This window comes from Salminus brasiliensis, chromosome 4 (genome assembly GCF_030463535.1).
Source record: "Salminus brasiliensis chromosome 4, fSalBra1.hap2, whole genome shotgun sequence".
Taxonomy (NCBI): Eukaryota; Metazoa; Chordata; class Actinopteri; order Characiformes; family Bryconidae; genus Salminus; species Salminus brasiliensis.
In genome coordinates, this window is record NC_132881.1 from 7,703,446 (window position 1) to 7,724,592 (window position 21,147).

The window sequence follows — 21,147 nt, forward strand, 5'->3', positions numbered from 1 at the left end:
TGTGCATCTGCAACTGTGTGTGACTCGCTACTATCTGTCTGCAAGTGTGTAACAGGTAGGTGATCATTCAGTTTCTATACATGTATTGACTTTCTTTTTTTGTCTTACAGGTTTTTCGGACCACATTGATCAAGGGTCTGTGCATCTGTAACTGTGTGTGACTCGCTACTATCTGTCTGCAAGTGTGTGACAGGTAGGTGATCATTCAGTTTCTATACATGTATTGACTTTCTGTTGTCTTACAGGCTTTCAGGACCAATTGCTCCCCCCTTCCTGATAGTGTATACAGCCAACAAGGGTCTTTCCATTTCCACTGTGTGTGTGGCTCGCTATCAATCTGTCTGCAAGTGTGTAACAGGTAGGTGATCATTCAGTTTCTATACATGTATTGACTTTCTTTTTTTGTCTTAAAGGTCTCTCAGACCTCATGAACCAAGGGTCTGTGCATCTGCAACTGTGTGTGACTCGCTACTATCTGTCTGCAAGTGTGTAACAGGTAGGTGATCATTCAGTTTCTATACATGTATTGACCTTTTTTTGTCTTACAGGTTTTTCGGACCACATTGATCAAGGGTCTGTGCATCTGTAACTGTGTGTGACTCGCTACTATCTGTCTGCAAGTGTGTGACAGGTAGGTGATCATTCAGTTTCTATACATGTATTGACTTTCTGTTGTCTTACAGGCTTTCAGGACCAATGGCTCCCCCCTTCCTGATAGTGCATACAGCCAACAAGGGTCTTTCCATTGCCACTGTGTGTGTGGCTTGCTATCAGTCTGTCTGCAAGTGTGTAACAGGTAGGTGATCATTCAGTTTCTATACATGTATTGACTTTCATATTTTGTCTTAAAGGTCTCTCAGACCTCATGAACCAAGGGTCTGTGCATCTGCAACTGTGTGTGACTCGCTAATATCTGTCTGCAAGTGTGTAACAGGTAGGTGATCATTCAGTTTTTATACATGTATTGACTTTCTTTTTTTGTCTTACAGGTTTTTCGGACCACATTGATCAAGGGTCTGTGCATCTGTAACTGTGTGTGACTCGCTACTATCTGTCTGCAAGTGTGTAACAGGTAGGTGATCATTCAGTTTCTATACATGTATTGACTTTCTGTTGTCTTACAGGCTTTCAGGACCAATGGCTCCCCCCTTCCTGATGGTGCATACAGCCAACAAGGGTCTGTCCATTGCAACTGTGTGTGTGGCTCGCTATCAATCTGTCTGCAAGTGTGTGACAGGTAGGTGATCATTCAGTTTCTATACATGTATTGACTTTCTTTTTTTGTCTTACAGGTTTTACCTTTAGATAACTGACCCTAAACCTGTTCTACGATTTCACACCACAACCACAACTTTGGATTTAATAAACCTCAAAAAGATAAGGAGCAGTTTAAGATGGCTTTAAATGTGTGCTTTTAACTTGTGTGGGTTTACAGTGCAAACAGGCTACAGGTCTTGCTAGTTCAGGGAGGGAGGTGAAACTGCCCTAATCACACACCCTAGATGTGTTTTCCAAATCATGGCCAGCCTTGAGAAATCTGGGCTGACTCATTCTGAAGCGTCCACGCATCGACCAATCCGCTTTCACCAGGGCTTATGTGATTGGACGAAACAAAGGCCCGCCCACACCCCACACCCCCCTCCTGCTGCTGGGCTTCGTGCTTATATAACCGCAGCGGTCGCCTGTTGTTTTCGTCCTCGGAGCCTCCTGTTGTTTCGCTTTAGCTAGCATCGACTGAGGCCATCGACTGAAGATCAAGCCATGTTTTGGAAGGTTGTCGCCCCTCTCCTGGCCGTCTGCTTGGCCGTGGCGAGCGCTGGCCTCGTCGGAGCCCCCGCAGAGGCGGACATGAACGACAAGGACGTGCAGGATGCCCTGCAGTTCGCTGTGGCCCAACACAACAAAGCCAGCAACGACATGTATGTCAGCCAGGTTGCGAGAGTGATCAGCGTCAAGAAACAGGTAGGACAGTTGATCCTAAATTCTGTGTCCGTCCATGAGGAGATATCCCACTAAGGAGTGGCCTTTTCTGATTATTTAATAACCCTTATCCGGGGAGGAGATGTTAGGGGCGTTCCTCCTGGACCGTGCTGGATGGGCTATTCATCGTGATCTACAGGACAGAGAATAGAGAGGTGCCCCTCTGTTGATGTGTAGGGGGCCTTCTTCTCCCAGGCTCTCAGCCTCCTCTCATTGTTTTCTATCTGTGAAATAATAGCCTGCTTGTTTCCAGGCCTCCATTCAGTCACTTTCAGAGATGATTTATTGTTATTATTATTATTATTATTATTATTATTAGAGATTATTATATTATTGTGAATAACCATTATATTAATTCAATTGTCATCTGGTTTACAGTTGTAGGTGTTTCCACCACGAACTGAACCTTTGAAATGTCTTTTGGACAGTCATTTAGCATCTGACCAAAATGGCCCTCAGTGGATGAGGGGACACTAGTTAGTCCACTATGCTGAAGGGACATTTCTGCACAATTCAGTGATCTAAATGCTTTGGATCTTTCTATGCTACTGTAAACTATTCTGGCTTCTCTCAAACGTAGCATAACACCAACATCACAGAATATGTAAACAACTGTATACATATTCTAATTTTATATATATATATATATATATATATATATATATATATATATATATATATAAGCAAGATGTTGCAGGTTTAGGGTTAGAAAGCAGGAATGGTCAGGAAACGCCACAGAGAGCTTCATAATACAGAGTAATTAAAAACCTTCCCACGTTCTCCTCCTCCTCCACCATGAGTAAACTTACTGGTGTGGTCTCCATATAATCCCAATGAATACATCTTATTTCCGCTCTTAGGTTGTTTCTGGACTGAAGTACATCTTCACAGTTGAGATGGCCAGAACGTCCTGCAGAAAGGGTGGAGTAGAGGAGGTGTGCGCTGTCCAGGCCGACCCAAATCTGGCTCAGGTCAGTTGAACGTCTTTTTTTACAGTCATTTACTGTGCTGTTTTGTGTTCAGCCTAGACCTGTAAGTTAACACAACTCTGATTTGTGTCTCTTCCCTCCAGCACCGCCAGTGCAAGTTTGCCGTCTGGAGTCAGCCTTGGCTGAACAGCATCAAGGTTGTTGAGAATACCTGCAAGTAGAGCTCGGATACCACACAGCACAATCCCTGCCTGTCTTTAGTGGAATCAATAAATCCCTGTCTACTTTAATACGTTTTTTCAATGAATGTGATATTTCTGCCAGTATCATCGGGTTGATCGTACTCACAGCACGTACTCACAAGTTCACAATGCTTTAACTAACGTTCTGTCCTGTAACTACAGATTTTACAGTTTTTGTATAATTGAAAACACAGTATTGAAAATAATAAGAGTTGGCAATTAGATTTAATATTAAAAGATTGCTGAAAATAATTGTGTTGTACATTTATTTTGCTGAGTTGTTTTTATTCACTTAGTCTGGATGGTCACACTCATTAATAGCTAAGAATAAAGTTTGCTTTTTCAGTGTTCAGAAGTTCAGTGGGGCAAACTGTATACAATAATGCAAAGACACAGGAAACACACAGTAACATACAATAAAATGACAACTATACAATAAATACACCATACAGTATTGAAAAAAATACATCTGTACAGAATAATATAGAATAATATGATCTAGTTATATACAGATCAGGTGTCAATGTGCCACCTCTGATATGAAGATCCTCTTAAAGCTCCTAATTTGCTGGATTAAGTGTAGAACCCATAAATAAGGTCAGTGTTGAAACAAAACCTAGTAACTTAGTAGTTTCAAAAAGTAAACTTTCAGTGTATAAAAATTAGGATGCAGTATAAATGGTAAACACAGATTTACAGAAGGTTTTACAGAAGCTTTTTCTGCTGTTTTCGGACAGCAACAGTATGAACGTGTATTTTCACATAAGTGCTCATATTCCCTTTAAGTGAGGGAAGTTTACAGAAACATGAACTACTGTATGTGTTTTTGGCTGCAGATAAATGGATATAATGATACTAATTAGACATCAGATAAAAGGTTTTTACAGTGTCTGTAGAGTATGCTAAAATGACTGAATATATTATTTCAGTGATTTTCAAATCCTTAGACAGATAGCTTGACCGAAAATGGATAATCAAATAGATAATTCATTCATTTAGTATTTATCACTCAAAATACTTTATAAGAATAAAAATGATTATCATTTAAAATATCTAAAAACAGTGTGTAGTGTTTATAGTATTAAATGTGCATTGCTTAAATTATTATTGAATATAAAGTCACAAAAATGATTGACATGACATGTTTGGCATTATATCAGAGAAGATTGTTAGGAAACAAGAGCACTGGAATCAAGCCTTTCTTGGCCCTAACTGTCTTAAAATGGCTATGAAACGTTGCTATATAAGATTGCTTCAATACTATAACTTGCTATAACAGTATTATCATACATAATTAAATAATACACAATAAATATAAAGTAATAATCTACTACATTTCTTTATAGTATTATAAAAAAAAACTAAACTAACCTTAAACATTAAGGTTATAAAATTCTTTATTCAAATCATATTCTGGACAAACTCCAAACTCTAAATTCTCGTACCCTGGGTCATTTTATTACATTCCTATGTGTCGTATATTGGGGAAGATGACCACAGGCTAATGATTAGGGCTGCTATTCTAGCAATGTCCTTCATAACATGTGAATGCTGTTATGGCTTTGACTGTGCTATTGTTGTGGAGGTGGTCATGTTGCATGTATTGGCCTGGAGCTGACATAGCAAGAGAGTGAAGAGAAAAACAGGCTGATGGCTGCTCTTAACATCGTACCATTGCAGCCAGAGTTCAGCTGCTTTTTTAATTGAAGCCCTCTCGACTCCCTGCTCTCTCCAGCAGCACCGGTCACAACATCGGAAGATGTTTTAGTCGTCTTAGACTCAAAGCATCATTCTTAAACTGTCTAAAATTCTGTCTACAGGTTTTAATGAGCACAGAATGTTTCATCTGGAAGACAACAGTGTGAATCATCATCATCATCATCATCATCTCAGGTCCTTTTTTACACTTATAGAAGAAGGACTGACTTTTAGCAGATGTTTTGCTACTGTTGGCCTAAGAAACAGACTGTTGATTAGATTTAAGGGAATATTTAAATATTGTTAATTGTAATATAGATCAATGTCTATATTACATTGGTGGCAATGGTAACCTAGTACAGTCTTTTTATTTACTGTTCAACAGATCCAGTGAACTTGCACACATCTTTACATGCAGTGTTGATTAAAATTGTGTTTTCTTTGGGGACTGAATGGATTTAAACATGACATGATATTTTAGACCCAAATCTTATTTTACAACAATCTTAAAACCCCTCAGACAGTTAATTTATGTCCATTTTAAATAATAAAAAAAAGGTTCTGTGGGGCAGCCTTCCTGTGAAATATTTTAGGTGACCTTTGATTCCTGTTACTAACAATTCTGACTCTGTACGTTTCTCTAGAACAGAGCATTTAATACCTTAGGAAAACAAGGCTGGGTTTTTATATTCTCTTCAGTTTCAGAGGCTCACTGATTAGATCAGAACTTTAATAAAGTATTAAACCAAGCCTGGCCTGTTCTTTAAAAACCAAAAACCATTTTTTTTAATAAAATGAAATCCTAAACTGTTTTATCCCAGACGTTTTATTACAAAACAGGGCTATCATTCATTTGCAAGTCCAAGTTTTTAAGAGGCAGTCATGAAGTAAGTCAACTGCTGCATTTTAAGCCTCAATGTCAGTGAAAATCTTGAAGTCTGTTTCTCTGACAGAGAAATGCTGTGAAGGCCAGGACTCTGTCCAGAAAACCAGCCTCAAAGCTTGCCTCAAAATTAATGTTTCAAGTAGGAATAAAGCTATATGAGGCAATAAGGTATTATAAATCAACCAGTAATGCCTTAAAACACAGTTATTACTGTTAAATCTGCTTTTAAAAACACACAAAGTAGAATACTAGGGAAATCTAGCCAGTGCATGTTAAAGCAGAAGGTTTTTTATGGCTTAATAGAGACTGGCCCTCCAGAGAAACTACATTGCTGCATCAGAATGGTGAGTGAAAGCAATGTACAAGGCGACAGGTGTGCACATGCATTAATATTGAACTAGCCAGATATATTTTTCAGTTAAAGATAGCCCATTGTCATTGTACAGCTATGTTACTCAATGTATCTAATCATCCTTCCTCTTGCCTAATGTGCTTTCTGCCGGTCACGTTTATCTTCTTCTCTTTTATTTACGCTCTGGCTTCAACAGGGGATATGAATGTGATGTCACAGGTGGCGGAAATCACTGAGTGGCGAAAAGGCAGACAATGGTCATTCAGTGTGAATGCTGCTAAAACAGAAAAACGGGAAAGAGCGGTTGTGCGATTGACTGTACAAGCAGATGCAGCAAGAACTGCGGAGCTGTCCTTATACAGACCGCTGAAAGTTCAAGAACAGAGAAGCAATTGGATTTCTGCAATTCTGGAACCCAGGCACCGAAAAATTTGGGAGCTCACTGATGGGTAAAGTCATGCTCTGAAAACCAGTGGGGAAAAAAACAAGCCATGGTTGAGTAAAAGGGAAAGCAAGCAAATCCCAATAGAATCAGTTGACTAAATGTGCTTATAAACAGTCAAAAACACTCCTCAGACCATTCACTCCACTTTGTGCTGTCAGATATGAGGCCTGATGTCAATACTGACCCTCTATTGCCATCTGTCTCGTGACTCGGCCTCTCTATCTCTTTCCTCCCTGCCATTTCATCTGCTTGCCCACACTGATATCTTGGTAAAACAGCAGCGGGAAGCTAATATTCTTAACAGTGCTGGATATGTACATTATTTTAAGTCAGAGTTCCATTTAAAACAATGTAATATTTGTATTATATTTATATAATAACATATGATCTTTAATATGCACTCTATTTTGCTTTGTCTAGCTCTGTCACAATGACAAGGGCACAATGCCTTGGAGGTTGTATGGAGTTGTTTATGTTTTTCAGGAGAGCGAGATGTTCTGCTGAAGGCCGTTATCAAGCTGCTTTTGCTGTGTCTGGCAGAACTGAAACTTAAGTGGACTCAAGCCACAAGAGTCAGAACTACGGGATCTTCTGAGTGACTTTCTGAGAGGGTGCCCAACCCTGATCTCACCTCTCTCTGTGATTGTGTTGATTTGTTGATGTACTTTTCTGTATTTTACTGTATATTTAATGTTTATATATATATATATATATATATATATATAAATAAATAAAATATGTGGTCATTCATTAAGGCTGGTTGTTTTCACATAGTTTGAAGAATTATCTAAGCCACATTTTTACCAAACACTTTAAACAATGTTTATTTAATTTCTACAATTAGTAAAACACTAACTTTGAGATGTTATTTAGAGACAAAATTGCATAACACACATTTGGACCAATTACCAAACAAATCCACTGTTGTAAAGCAGTTCATCACTCAACTTGTATTTGCAAATAAAACTACAAATGTTCCTCAAATAATCTGTATAGTTATTCTTCCTTCATTATGTCTTAAAATACTTTTTGGTTTTATAAAATCTATTTGTTTTTTAATGTATCATTACCATTTTTAAAAACAGGCGACTAACAGAGAATCATGTCATAAACTATTTAAAAGTTATTTTTCATTTAAGGTGCAAGTTTATAAAAGTTGGGAACCTATGTTCTTGGCACTGTCCTAGTTACCTCCATGCTCAGATTTCTTTGTGCTATTTTTAGCTTTTCCAACTTGTTAACACAGTGCAGTGCAAACCGCCTGGCATAATGATCACAATCTCAAACGGATTTGCTTAAGTGGTTATCAACATTCTGTGACCTGCTATTAATGTTATATTCAAATATGGCCAAGGGTATGTTGCAGATCTAAACTAACACTAGCAGCCATCATGAAGCCTGGATTTGGCCTGTGCATTTGTCAGTTATAGATAACAGCATATCTCAGAGTGTCAGAAACCACATAAGCCCAAACCTAAAAACATTGAGCTTAGGCCTGCAGTTTGTATGATGTTAGCTAGTTAGGTTTTCTTCTCAGCTCCAGTGCAAAACTAAATAATCACCTTTTAAACACCACAGCAAGTCAAGGTTATCTTGGTTAAGTGACCAAGGATAAAAATGTGTGCATTTAGATATTTGGTTATATCTTCATTTACAATTGTGCTTAGTGGATTCAAACACTAATAATACATTATAATTATAATAAATAATAACAGTAGGTATTGAATTACATCCTAAATCTAAGGGGTGTGCATATTTGGTTTTAGTGTTGTACATAATGCTACTAAAATGCTCTTGAATTTTAAAATACATAACTTTTTTTTTTTATTACTTTTTTTCATACTTTATTGCATTTCGTCCAGAGAAAAAAAAAGTGTGGACCTGGATGAGGTGTGAACACTGCTGTATGTGATGCTACTGAAATGCTGTTGAATTTTATTGAACAATTCTGGGAACTGGAAAAAAATTTCAGGATTCACTGATATGATTAGGAGGAAAACAAATGCGCGTGCACGTCTGTGGGCGTGGTCTAGAAACACGTGCGTTTAATGCTGAATGGAAATGTGGCATCAGTGTTTTATTATTATTATTATTATTATTATTATTATTATTATTATTAATACAAAAAAGGTACATAAAATGTAAGTAAGTAAGTATTTACCATCGTTTAAAAGTCTAATATCGAAAAAAAAAATTAAATTAAATTAAATAAAAAAATAAATAAATAAAATTACATAACCGTGCTGGTCTCGACTGAATGAATGACTGGTCTGACATGCCGTAAAATCTCTAACATTACGAAATACAGCCATAAAACTGAATGCAGAGACAGAGCAGCTGGGTAGGCTGGACTCGGGCTGCAGCAGTTTCCGTCCACGGGTCCAAAGTAGCACCTAGAGCCGCAGAGACCCGGGCTGCAGCTACACGTCCAGGCTCATCCTGACTCACAGCTTCTATAAAAGCAGTTCTGTTAGATTCTCCAGCTGTTTTCTTCACAGCTGGATCTACTTAACGCCTAATATACAGGAGGCGCCTGGCGGAGCGATGAGGGTGCTGACTCAGGAAGAGCTGAAGCTGGCGGAGAGGGCGCTGAAAGGCTACTTACCGAGGTCCCAGCAGGTGTGTAGAGACGACCATTACCTGTGTTACCAACGCAGTGTTTATTTCAGAGGATGTGAAAACCTCCTATTTCCCGAACCACTAATCTGGCTGGCGCGAGACTACGGTTGGCTTCGCACGTGAACTTTCCATTCCACCTTAAATGGTGGTCTATGGCTGGAGCTAACTACGGCACCATTTAAGGTGGAGCCGGAGCCGGAACTCCTTACCACTATACTCAAAATTAACAGCCAGGCAGTTTTAGACATGTGTGGAAACTAGTGTAGCACGGGGGCAATGACGCAACGCTGCACTTCCGGTGCCGAATGCGCACGCGACGTCCCATTTCAATGCACCCCTTAGAGGGTGCAAATCTCAGCCTAGCTCATTTGACCTCCAACATGTGTGTGAACAATTCACACCATTTAGGATGATCATCTAATGCCACCCTTTTACATTTCTAGTAAAATTTCTAGCAAGGTTTTTGCTGATCCCAACCAAATGTATGTTTTGAGCTTCTGCTGAGGAGGAACAAGGTTTCTTGGCCCACTATGATAATCAGCAGGATACTTAAATACCACCGAGGCGTCCAACTTCATCTGAACTCAAACTGAGAAAGGTGATCAATGAGAGAACCATTTTTGAGGCCTAGGGTTATATATATTCCTTCACGTCTCCTCGTTCTCTTATAACTAGGGCTGGGCGATATGGTAAAATGTTATATGCTGATATTCAAAGCCTTTTTCACGATACTTTAACAATACATCTCATTACCTTAAATGGTGGTCTATGGCTGTTGATAACTACGGCACCATTTGAGGTGGAGCCGGAGCCAGAACTCCTTACCAGCTTACGCCAAGTCTGGTGCACGCAGAGGTCAGCAGGTATGTTAGGAATACACTATGCTCAAAATGAACAGCCAGGCAGTTTTAGACATGTGTGGAAACTAGTGCGGCCGGATCTGTGTAGCACGGGGTCAATGACGGAGCGCTGCACTTCCCCCACTTGCCCCATTTGAATGCACCCCTTAGAGGGTGCAAATCTCAGCCTAGCTCATTTGACCTCCAACATGGGGTTGGGAAGCCACATTTCTAGGCAAGGTTTTTGCTGATCCCAACCAAATGTATGTTTTGAGCTTCTGCTGAGGAGGAACAAGGTTTCTTGGCCCACTATGATAATCAGCAAGATACTTAAATACCACAGAGGCGTCCAACTTCATCTGAACTCAAACTGAGAAAGGTGATCAGTGAGAGAACCATTTTTGAGGCCTCTTTCCATGAGCCATCTCTCACGTCTCCTCTCTTTTTTTCTTTTCTTTTTTTTTATAACTAGGGCTGGGCGATATGGTAAAAATGTTATATACGTTTTTTTTCCCTTTTTTTTTTATAACTAGGGCTGGGCGATATGGTAAAAATGTTATATAAGTTTTTTTTCCTTTTTTTTTTTATAACTAGGGCTGGGCGATATGGTAAAAATGTTATATAAGTTTTTTTTTTCCTTTTTTTTTTATAACTAGGGCTGGGCGATATGGTAAAAATGTTATATAAGTTTTTTTTTTTCCTTTTTTTTTTATAACTAGGGCTGGGCGATATGGTAAAAATGTTATATAAGTTTTTTTTTCCTTTTTTTTTTATAACTAGGGCTGGGCGATATGGTAAAAATGTTATATAAGTTTTTTTTTTCCTTTTTTTTTTATAACTAGGGCTGGGCGATATGGTAAAAATGTTATATAAGTTTTTTTTTTTCCTTTTTTTTTATAACTAGGGCTGGGCGATATGGTAAAAATGTTATATAAGTTTTTTTTTCCTTTTTTTTTTTTTTTTTTTTACGATACACGATATTTATCACAATACATCTCATCACAGTCCAAATACATCAGTAGCAACAGATTCTAATAAACTACTATTCAGATACACTCCCATACTGAATACAGTTACCCTAATTCAACATCTGCTGCACTTCATCCAATTAAACCAGTCTAATTACACTGTTTGTATTGAAATCTGCAGCTGATCAGTGTTTATTAACAACTAACAATATCCCCAATATGCTTAGAAAAGCATATCATGATCATAACAAAATTGATCATGATACAATAAAATATCGTCATATTGCCCAGCTCTACTTATAACCCATAACTATTTTCAAATCCACTGTATTAAGCGCTGCCCCAAAAGCCAGGCTCTGCTATGCAAAGACTGGAGAACAGTAGTACTGGTGAGCTGGATATGAGCAGAGTGAAGACGTGTGGTAGCAGAGAGGCTAGTCCTGCTGCCTGAAGGAGACTAAGAGATATTTAGAGATTTATTAGAGCAAATGCGTGAAAAATCCTAGTGTTGTATGAAGTCTCATGTGTCTTAAAATGTAGACTGAAGACCCACCTCTTCAGAGAGTACTTGGGTGAGGAGTAGAGTATTATGGTCTCCATATTGGCTTGTGTTTAGTAGTATCTAAGCTTGGAGGCATCTATGAATTTTTAGTCTATTCAAACTAGCTGAGGTTCCTCTTGAGAAAACAGTGAAGCACTTTTGTAAGTCACTCTGGATAAGAGCGTCTGCTAAATGCAGTAGATGTAAATGTATAGGGATCTTCTTAAATCTAACTATGTTGAATGATCTGACTTTACATGTATGTGTGTTTGGTGGTAGTTGGTCAGGACTGGACAAATAATCTAATAAAATGTGGCAAATGTAAATAAAAATAATTTATTTACTGCAAGGTTACATAGACTAGATCCAGAAGCTTAATACATGATTTTAAATCCTTATTAAAACGTTCAGTTTTTGTTTCCAGGTTTATGGCTTTGTTTTTTTAATCAATCGAGTTGAAGCTGACCGTATAGATGTGCTAGTGGACCGTTGGCCAGAATTCGACGTGCTTCTCGTCAGACCTGTGAAACAGGAGGCAAGTATGTCTTGTATAATAATGTGCTGAGAAAAGTAGTTGTTGCTTAGTCACCACCTTAATGTTGGCTTTTACTCTCGCCTACAGGAAACAGACCTTTATAAAGGCATTAGCATTTTTACCAGAGATGAAGCTGCTCTCAAAAAAGTACTACTTGGGAAAGATATTCTCGACTGGACGCAGTACAACTGTCTAAGTATTAATATCTTTCTTATTATGAATGTAGAAACGTGTCAAAGGAATGAATAGGCCAGTTACACAGACCTAGATTAAGCAAAGAAATAATGAGTCACCAGGGGCACGCCTATATAGGAATGTGAACTTTACAGGACACAGAGAAAGCCTTCTTAACTTTCAGTGGAAGTCATGCCACATTGTAAAGAAGAACGGCCAGATTCAGTGAAAATGGAGTGAGGTTATATTAGTATTAGTTCAGTAGTTTGGAAAATTGACTTTTTGAATAGTGACCGCTGCCACAACCTGCGGTAAACAGTGTCCCAAAACCAAGGTCTGTCCCGTGTACACTTTCCCCTGAATCTCACAGGAATCTATGAATTGAATGAAGGTCGTTTAGTGGTTAATAAGCAAATAATCTGTGCTGATAGACCTAATGAAATAATGTTGCCTGAGAGTAAGTCTACTATTAAACTGCATCTATTATCATATAACAAAACTGTAGGCTTATGCTGCCAAAGGGCCTTCCTGCAGTCACATGTAGCAGTGTTTACATTTTGTCTCTTTCACAATCTTGTAATTTAGGATTCAGCAACATTTGACAAGTACAGAGAAGCATTCAGGTTTGAAATCTGAAATTCATGTCTTGACAGTTACAGGTTGACCTTTGCACTTGAACTTTTTTCCTTAGGTTTTGACGTTTGCCATGCAGAGACCATGAAAGCAGTAGCAACCCACAAAGGTGTGGCAGAGACCCAGCTATCTTTGTGCCACATGATGATACTGCAGGATCTCTCCAAACTTCCAACTGATGGGTAACTTGTTTCGTTTGGTTTTTTTTATATGCACATTCTAATGCTGGATTGAAGTGCTTTACACCTGGGTGTCACCAGCATGATTAACAGAGGACAGGTATTGCTGCAGGATTTCATTCCAGCCAAGCTGGGCACATGATTAGTTGTGTAAAGACTAACTGTGAGAGACCAACTGATTAAATAAGGAATCAGGTGTGCTTCTGTTTGACTGTAATACAAACAGTCACGTTGCAGCCACGTTTGCAGAAATTATGGTATGGAGTAGGGAATGGACAAATATTTTATAAAATAAAAAGGAAAACTAAGTAAAGTAAATGGAATATCAACAAAACAAAATATAAAAAGGCAACTAAAACATGCCAAAATTATATAAAATATGTTGTGGGGTAATTTACCACAGCATGGCGAAGATAAACCTTAAAGAAAAGTATTACAATTTATGTGAAAAATTGAGACATAAAAAGAAACATTAGTAAAAAGGTGCAGTAAAAGTATATAATAATCTTATGTATTAAAACGAATCAAAAGCTGATACTAATGCTTAAACTAAATTATTGGATATCATTGATCAGATCATTTCAGTTCTGATGACCGCGAGCGGGTCCACTTTGGTAGTTTCCACAGCTTAAAGTTGAACACAACAAGTTCCTATGTAATATCACAGTTTCCTCATTAAACACAACAACCAGTCCTTGTGGGCCAAAAAAATCATTTTAAAAAGTAAAGGAGAAGAAATGAGTGGTTGGACTTTACGCAGTGCAGAACAGGCATGCGCTGACCACACTAAGAAGAAGTTATGAGGAACTTCACTCAGATAGACCGTTTTCCCGTAGTTCTTACTCTTATAGCCCAGATTAAGTTTCAGTTCTTCCTAATACAGCAAAAGTATCTTAATAACAGCCTTTAGCAGAACATCTCAGTCTTCTGAAAAACAAACACCACACCAAACAACCTCCAGGACTAAGATTCGGAGTCCCAGCTTAATGTCTGCTTAACCTTTATTTCTGTTTACCATCCACAGGCTCTCAGTACAGGTGTCCTCTCTCAAAGAGGCTCATGTTGCTCTGGTCAATGGTACCTGGAAGTTTGGCAGTGGAAAATTCAGTGAACGATTGATTAGGAACATGATCCTGAATTACCCTTCGTGTTGTGTGCTGGGCTCAGATGGTCAGCCAGTTGCATGGATACTGACCTATTCTTACTGTGCAATAGGAATCCTGTACACTCTACCAGAGCACAGAGGGAAAGGCTATGCCAAAGCCCTGATCAGTGCCATGGCAAAAAAGCTCTTTTCTGAGGGCTACCCAGTGTACTGCTACATTGAGGAGGAGAACAAGCTGTCCTACAGGCTCTTTGAAAGTTTGGGTTTCAAAGAGGACCCGTCTTACAGGGCTACTTGGTACAGCTTCAACCAAGCATTACTTAGTCCAAGATGACTCGGGCCTGGGCCAAAGCAGCTTTTAAAAGACTCTGATTTACTGCTGGGCATTACGGAAGCATTGGATATTTGGAAAAATATAAGAATAAAAGGAATAATAAGATTCCAAACATATCAATGTATAAGATGACATTTAATTTGAATCATCCAAATGCTAAAATAATGTTTTACAAACCACACACTGTTTGCCTCTTTTATATTTACATTAAATGTAATTTTCTATATATCAAAATACATTGTCTCCAGTGATTTACACTAAATTAGGAATTTCCAAAAATGTGCTGGGATACATTAGGCAGCAAATAAAACGTCTGTGATGGCTAGACAACTGGGAATATCTCCAAAACCATTAGGCTGGTCTTGTGGAGTGTTCCCAGTATCCAGTGGTCAGCACCTACCAAAAAAAAAAATCCAAGCAAGATAACCACTGAATCTGCAAGACAGTCGTTGGCACCCAAGCTTATTTATGCAATCTGTAGAGGCCCAACCTCACAACTTGTAGGACTTGCTGGAACTGCTGCTAACATCTTGGTGCCAGATACCACAGAACACCTTCAGAGGTCTTGCCTTTTGATGCCTCGAAAGTCTCAGGTCTGTTTTGACAGCAGCAGCATAAAAGGACCAGTTCTTGCTGGCATAGGACATGGGAACATGGCATGATCAACCTACCAAAAGTGCTACAAGAAAGGACAACCGGTGAACCAGCAAAAGAGTAAATGGGTGTTTTCATGTATATCTTTAGTCTCCTGCGAAAATCAAAATGAAAAAGCTTCTTACTTGGGCAGCTAATGGGAGTCTAGTATTATTTATAGTGGTTTGGTAAATCAGTGCTTAATGATGTTAAATCAGGTGAGCTGTTAATGGAATCGAACAATGTGCTGTCTGGGGCATCCAGAAGTAATTTAGCACAAAGCTTCCCTAAACTACTTTCTTCAAAATGAGAAATACTTGTTACAGTATTTGTTTACCTGCATCTATTCTAATGGTATCTGGATTATTGTTGAGATCCATGGTTTTAAGAAGTTTGGTTGCCCAGCTTAGGTGCCCACAGTACTGAATGTCGAACAGTGCAATACTATTGCAAAAAAAGTGAAATCTAATTAGATAAAGTGTAAAAATGTCTAGTCCAAATGTTTCCAGTTAAAAAAAACTGGAATGGTACAAGGCATACAAATGGAATCATCTATAAATAATCAACTTTTTTTTGTTTGTTTGACTCAACAGTTTCACTGAAGCAACACTGAAATCTCACCTTCCTCTCAAGACTGCTAATAGGTTGTCTGTTTTCTCCATTTTTGTTTCCTCCCTACATTTGACTCCACAATGTCAGTTACTGCCTGCCAAAACACTGCGGGTCACATTGTAAAAAAGGAGCACAAAGGGCGGACACTCACTTCAAAAGTCCAAGCTTTCTCTCAAAAGTAATCCCATCATCCTCAAAGCCCATGGTTTTCTAACACACCACTTAGATAACCAACACTAACACCCGTAATCCACCGTTTCTTAAAAACTGACAATTATCCAACAATTGTTCTGTGAGCATATTACAGAGAACAGTTATTAAGAGACCATGATGGAATGTCTAAATCGGTGCTTAATGAGTACTTACACTGCTTAACCGGATGGTCTGAAAGTTCCTTTCAGACGATGATCTCCTAAAATAATAGCTTTGTTAATTGTGACTTCCACAGCAGGATGCATTTACGGCAATAAAGCCAAAGATGATTATTTGGAAGATTTTAAACCGATAAACTAAAAGTGAAAATCTCCAAGCTTGGAATGTGGTTTAGATCAAATCAGAACAATCAGAGTTATATATCTGCCAGAACTGCACATAGTGTAGGCATAGAGGTTTATTATTAGATTAAAACCTCTTATGTTTTTTGCATAACTGATGTAAAACACTTCTCTCCACTCAGGGAAACAAATCTTATTAAACATAAAGTACATCAGCAGTAAAGCTGACTGATATTAAGTATTTGTTAAGTATGTGCAAATACTTGCCTTATGTGATGAGATGAAATTATATTTTGTTCTGTCTTTCATAATTCTAAATACGTTTTCCTAAAACTGAGAAGAGCTGGAGAACAACTGAACCTAACTGCTATAACTCCACATTAACAGTATCTTTCTTTGGGTCCGTGAAGTTTGGGTCACTTTTCCTTCTCCATGTATTCCTCTAATCTGAACAGCCATTTCTCCCAGTACTGCCTCACTTGCTTCGCATTCATACAGTGCGAGTGGGCTGGCGAGCCGTCTTTGTACGCAACCACTATCAGTCCATTTTCTACCTGCAGAAAGATAAAAGATATAGAGAAAATGAGCTGAAAGAACTAACCTATTTGATTGATTTATAAGTATCTGCTGAGTGTAAATGTTGTGTAATAACAACAACTGCAACATCCTGATTGAGTGTATCCTGTTCCTCCTTTCTGTAACCTAACCTTGCACCACTGGATTTAGTACATGGCTAGATTCCAATGTAAACAAACAGTATAGTCAATATGGAAAGGAAAAAAAGCCATTAGCTGTATTGGCCTAGCTTTTCTACATGGATGCATCATTGAAAGTAAATATACACACCTGATAGTTGTAGTTGTTGTCACTATTTAAGGCACCTATGTAGGCAGCCACTTGCAAGGGGTTGTCATATGTGTTATGAAGGAAAGGTTTAGGCTTCTCCGAAGTCTTCCAGTCTATAACACACAGCGAACCCCTGTGTGTAAAAACAAAGACAACATTAGGGTGACAAAAACATATATTACCCATAACAGAAACGTACTCCCACTTATCATTTCAGTGCCGTCACTATCAATCTATTTTGACACCAAATTAGAAATTTCCAATTCCTACCCACTGGGAATGTATTAGGCAGCAAGTAAACAGCCTGTTCACAGCAAAGCTGATGAGTTTAAAGCAGGAAAAACAAGCAAGGGTAAGAATCTGCCCAAACCGTGATGGCTAGATGACTGGGTCTAGGTTGGTCTTGTGGGGTGTCCCCAGTATGCAGTGGTCAGTATCTACCACAAGTGGTCCAAGGAAGGACAACCACTGAATCGGCAAAAGAGTCATAGGCACCCGAGTCTCGGCTCATTGATATGATCCACGGAGGTCCCACCTTGCAAATTACAGGACATGAAGGATCTGCTGCTAATGGGTTTGTGCCAGATACCACAGGACACCTTCAGAGGTTCTATGGAGTCAATGCCTTGATGGATCAGAGCTGTTTTGACAGCGGCATAAAAAGGGACCAGCTCTTGCTGGCATGGGACAGGAGGACATGGGTGAGAGTAACACTTGGAGCATGTCACGGCTGTGTATATAAGGAACTCTGGGTTGATTCGCACTAATATCTGATTTTTGGTCACAGAGACTCAGTAAGGTCTTCCAGTCTCCAGCCAGTAAAGTCTTCCAGTCTTTCCTCAAGTTGATGCTGCAATATATATATAATGAAACCAGCAGAGTTTATATATCTAAGCTATAACTGACTTGTTAAATCATGTTTAGGTGATTCATTATGACAGCCCCAGACAATTTACAAACCTGATCATGTATCAGAGCATTAGCTGTGGGCTAATTGGGCTCTCAGTGGGTTGGTACATACATTTATGCTGGGAACCAGTTGTGCTTCTCAAATAAGCCCCATCGTTAGAGCCCACTCTAATCTTTAGGCCCCATGTGCAGTGTACAAACCCCCCTGGACATATGGACCCCTGTGGGCATTCATATGTGGAGCCCACATGGACCAAACCAACTGGGCTACCCATAAAGGCCCCACATGAACATGTTTGCTGGGAAAGTTCTCCTCAGTTCTCACTTGTACATGGCGACACAGTCCACTACGCCCAAATACTGCAGTGACTGATGCGCTACAGCGCTTTCGATGGCTCTGACTCCTGTGACATCCTCCAGCACATGACTGATGCTTTGCAGATACCCAGACACTTCCTCTGAACACTCCACATCATCTTTTGGGGAGTTATCATCAGTTAGGACACTTTCAATGGCAGCATGGAACAGCTTCCCATGCTTAAACAGATCTGAAATAAAAACAAATGAGGAACATTTGAATTAGAAAGCTTACAGCTTACACATACAGTGAACATACAGTGGATATACAGTGAACAATCGTTGTTTCCACTGTATGCAACATGCCACAATCCTTGTAAATGAGGGGCTTTTGCCACGGCCCTCTCCTGTAGTTGTGCAAGCATGTTAACATTTGCAATTGTATAATAGGGGTGTCACATACATTTTTTTTTTCACAGCGAAATTACGGAGCGCCTAAATATGTGTCCTCTGTTTATAATAATATAATTTATTTTTAAATCTGAAATTAATTACATTTTTCCACAGGACACTACACTGCTTGGGTCAATTAAAATGAAAAATGTTCAATACCTGCTATACCCAATAAACCCCAAATGCATAATCAGTTTCAAAGTCCATATACTGATTATAAAAAAATAAATAAATGAATAAATTCTATGTTATTATATATTATATATACAGAAATTATATGTAATTATATATAATTATATATACAGGAAGAAGGCCCTGTCTTCTGGACCAGTGCAGATTTCTGTGCTATTCAACTTGCAGAAACGGCAGAGGTGGCATTTGTTCATAGCTGTAGTAATCATATGGGCGACATACCTAGTAAACACCTGGCTGATCACATTCTCGCCACAAACAAACCTCTACGCTCGAGACCACCTCATCTCGAGGGTCTCATGGGGTTGTTTTGCGTTTACGGTGTTCACACCCCCCCCCCCCCCAATCCCATCCCTGGTGCCTAGCTAATACAAAAGTGAATTCACACAGTGAGCACATTATTAGGAACACTATGGGTACGACCCTCCCTTGCTATCAAACAGCCATCAAGTTGGCTTCATGGATTCAGGTGTTTTGGGACCACATCCTGACCCTACCATCTGTGGGTATTTGTGCAGGTCTGCCTCTTACTGGCTTCTGACCTAGATCTGACCTAGATATTTCCCTTCCACATGATTGCCTGATCAGACAAATATATGAAGGAGTAGGTGTGCCTAAAGAAATGCCTGGCTAGTGTATATATGGGGGGGTGGGTATGGGGGGTGGGTCATACTCAGGCTGTACTCTTTGAAGCTCTCCTCCCCCATCTCAGCTATCATCCTCTTCCTCCACCTCTCCAAGTAAAACAGCTGGCTCTCAGACATGGTCTTCTGCAGTATTCTGGTCACACTGGGGACACTGGGTTCCTCTGACTTCCTCTGCAGTTTAACGCGGGCCGGCTCCCCCTCTCCATGCTCTGTGTGAAGGCAGCTGCTCTTGGCGTCATTCATCAGCGGCCAGGGGTTTTTAGGCGCTTTGGGCGCCTGGCTCGGATAGGACCTTACTACCGCCCCGAACAGCCAGTCGTCCTCCTCCTCTATGCTTTCTGGAGTCTGGGAGCTGGTTCTGGTGGACACCACCGCCCTGACCAGGGAGGAGTAGTACTCCGTGTCCACAGAGCTGTACTCACTGCTCTTTTTACGGGCGTACAACGACGGTAACGACGAAAACGAGCAGCTGACAGAGAAAGGTCCAGAGCAGAAGCCCACCCGGCTCAGACAAAGAGCCCGGGACCACAGCTCACGCACTGCCATTGTAACTCCTGTTTACAGGAGAAAGCCAGCCAGCCAGTTTACTTCCACAACTATCCCGCCACGCCAACACGCCGCAAACTGAACGCTAGCCGGTTAGTAGGGAAGTGTAGTGCCACAGTCCATCCAAGCGGTAACGGTTCCGCGACAAAAAACTACACTTCCCACAATTCTCCGTTTTTTTGTCCCCCCCCTCCAAAATCCCGGTCGGCCAAAACAAAGACAGTGCTCTTAAACAATCGTTCCGCCTAGAGACAGTCCTCCTTTTTTAATAGCTCTGTTAAGAATATTCATCTTATTTTTTACCCCATATTAATCATATTAATACTAAATCTACGGAGCCCCTAAAGTATCGAGGTATAAAAATAATATTTAGACACTAACAACATTCCAGTAATTTAACAAATCCCTTAGTCAGCTTAATACAACCTGTTCCCTCAATTTAATACATTATTTACTTAATTAGATTAAAGAATATTAATTTTAAAGTCTCTAGCTAAATAATATTTTCCTATCGTGTTTTTGTAGAGCACACCCAACAGTCATTAGTCGAATTTTTATTTAGGGGTGAATCTATAGGTTGGGGTGGGCGATATGGTGGAAATATTATTTTATTATCTTCATAACAAAATGTATAATAATAATAAAACATAATAATGAAATGCATTGTACTAGATTTCTCATAGAGATCAATATTAACTATAATTTTTTTTATACTAGTAATAATCTCTCTGCAGATCTATGAAGCCATTCTGACTAGTCACACCTTTTTTTTTTTTTAAAGATATCTAGTTTTTTTGCACAAGCAGAATTTGTAATTTGAGAGTATACATGAAGGCGAAATTAGACAGTGAAAATAAACGTGAATATACAGGCCTGCGGTGAAAGCAAGGCTACGTCTCAATTGACTCCCTACACACTATACAGTGCACTACATAGGTCACGCAGTTATTGATATCGACACTTAAATATTAGCTACATTACGTGTCCAAAAAATACTTTTAGGAATCAGTCATGGGTGTATGTAATCTCGATAGACATTAGTGGACTATTTCATTGTGA

The 21,147-nt window shown here is 39.3% G+C and overlaps 3 protein-coding genes across 3 annotated transcripts; 2 read left to right on the plus strand and 1 right to left on the minus strand.

Annotated features, from left to right (window-relative positions):
• The first annotated feature begins 1,677 nt into the window (after positions 1 to 1,677).
• On the plus strand, positions 1,678 to 3,403 carry cst3 (cystatin C (amyloid angiopathy and cerebral hemorrhage)). Its single transcript, XM_072676793.1, has 3 exons — positions 1,678 to 1,962; positions 2,841 to 2,951; positions 3,053 to 3,403. The coding sequence occupies exons 1-3, from the start codon at positions 1,762 to 1,764 to the stop codon at positions 3,128 to 3,130; spliced, it is 390 nt and encodes a 129-aa protein (XP_072532894.1). The 5' UTR covers positions 1,678 to 1,761; the 3' UTR covers positions 3,131 to 3,403.
• Positions 3,404 to 8,953: 5,550 nt separating this feature from the next.
• On the plus strand, positions 8,954 to 14,646 carry LOC140554429 (putative glycine N-acyltransferase-like protein 1B). The gene is made up of 5 exons (XM_072677408.1): positions 8,954 to 9,151; positions 11,924 to 12,034; positions 12,122 to 12,230; positions 12,900 to 13,023; positions 14,045 to 14,646. Exons 1-5 carry the CDS (start codon positions 9,077 to 9,079, stop codon positions 14,457 to 14,459), a joined length of 834 nt encoding a protein of 277 aa, XP_072533509.1. The 5' UTR covers positions 8,954 to 9,076; the 3' UTR covers positions 14,460 to 14,646.
• On the minus strand, positions 14,580 to 20,138 carry mgme1 (mitochondrial genome maintenance exonuclease 1). Its single transcript, XM_072677406.1, has 4 exons — positions 19,569 to 20,138; positions 18,279 to 18,501; positions 17,045 to 17,177; positions 14,580 to 16,752 (listed from the first exon to the last, which is right to left on the minus strand). The coding sequence occupies exons 1-4, from the start codon at positions 20,086 to 20,088 to the stop codon at positions 16,615 to 16,617; spliced, it is 1,014 nt and encodes a 337-aa protein (XP_072533507.1). The 5' UTR covers positions 20,089 to 20,138; the 3' UTR covers positions 14,580 to 16,614.
• Positions 20,139 to 21,147: the final 1,009 nt, after the last annotated feature.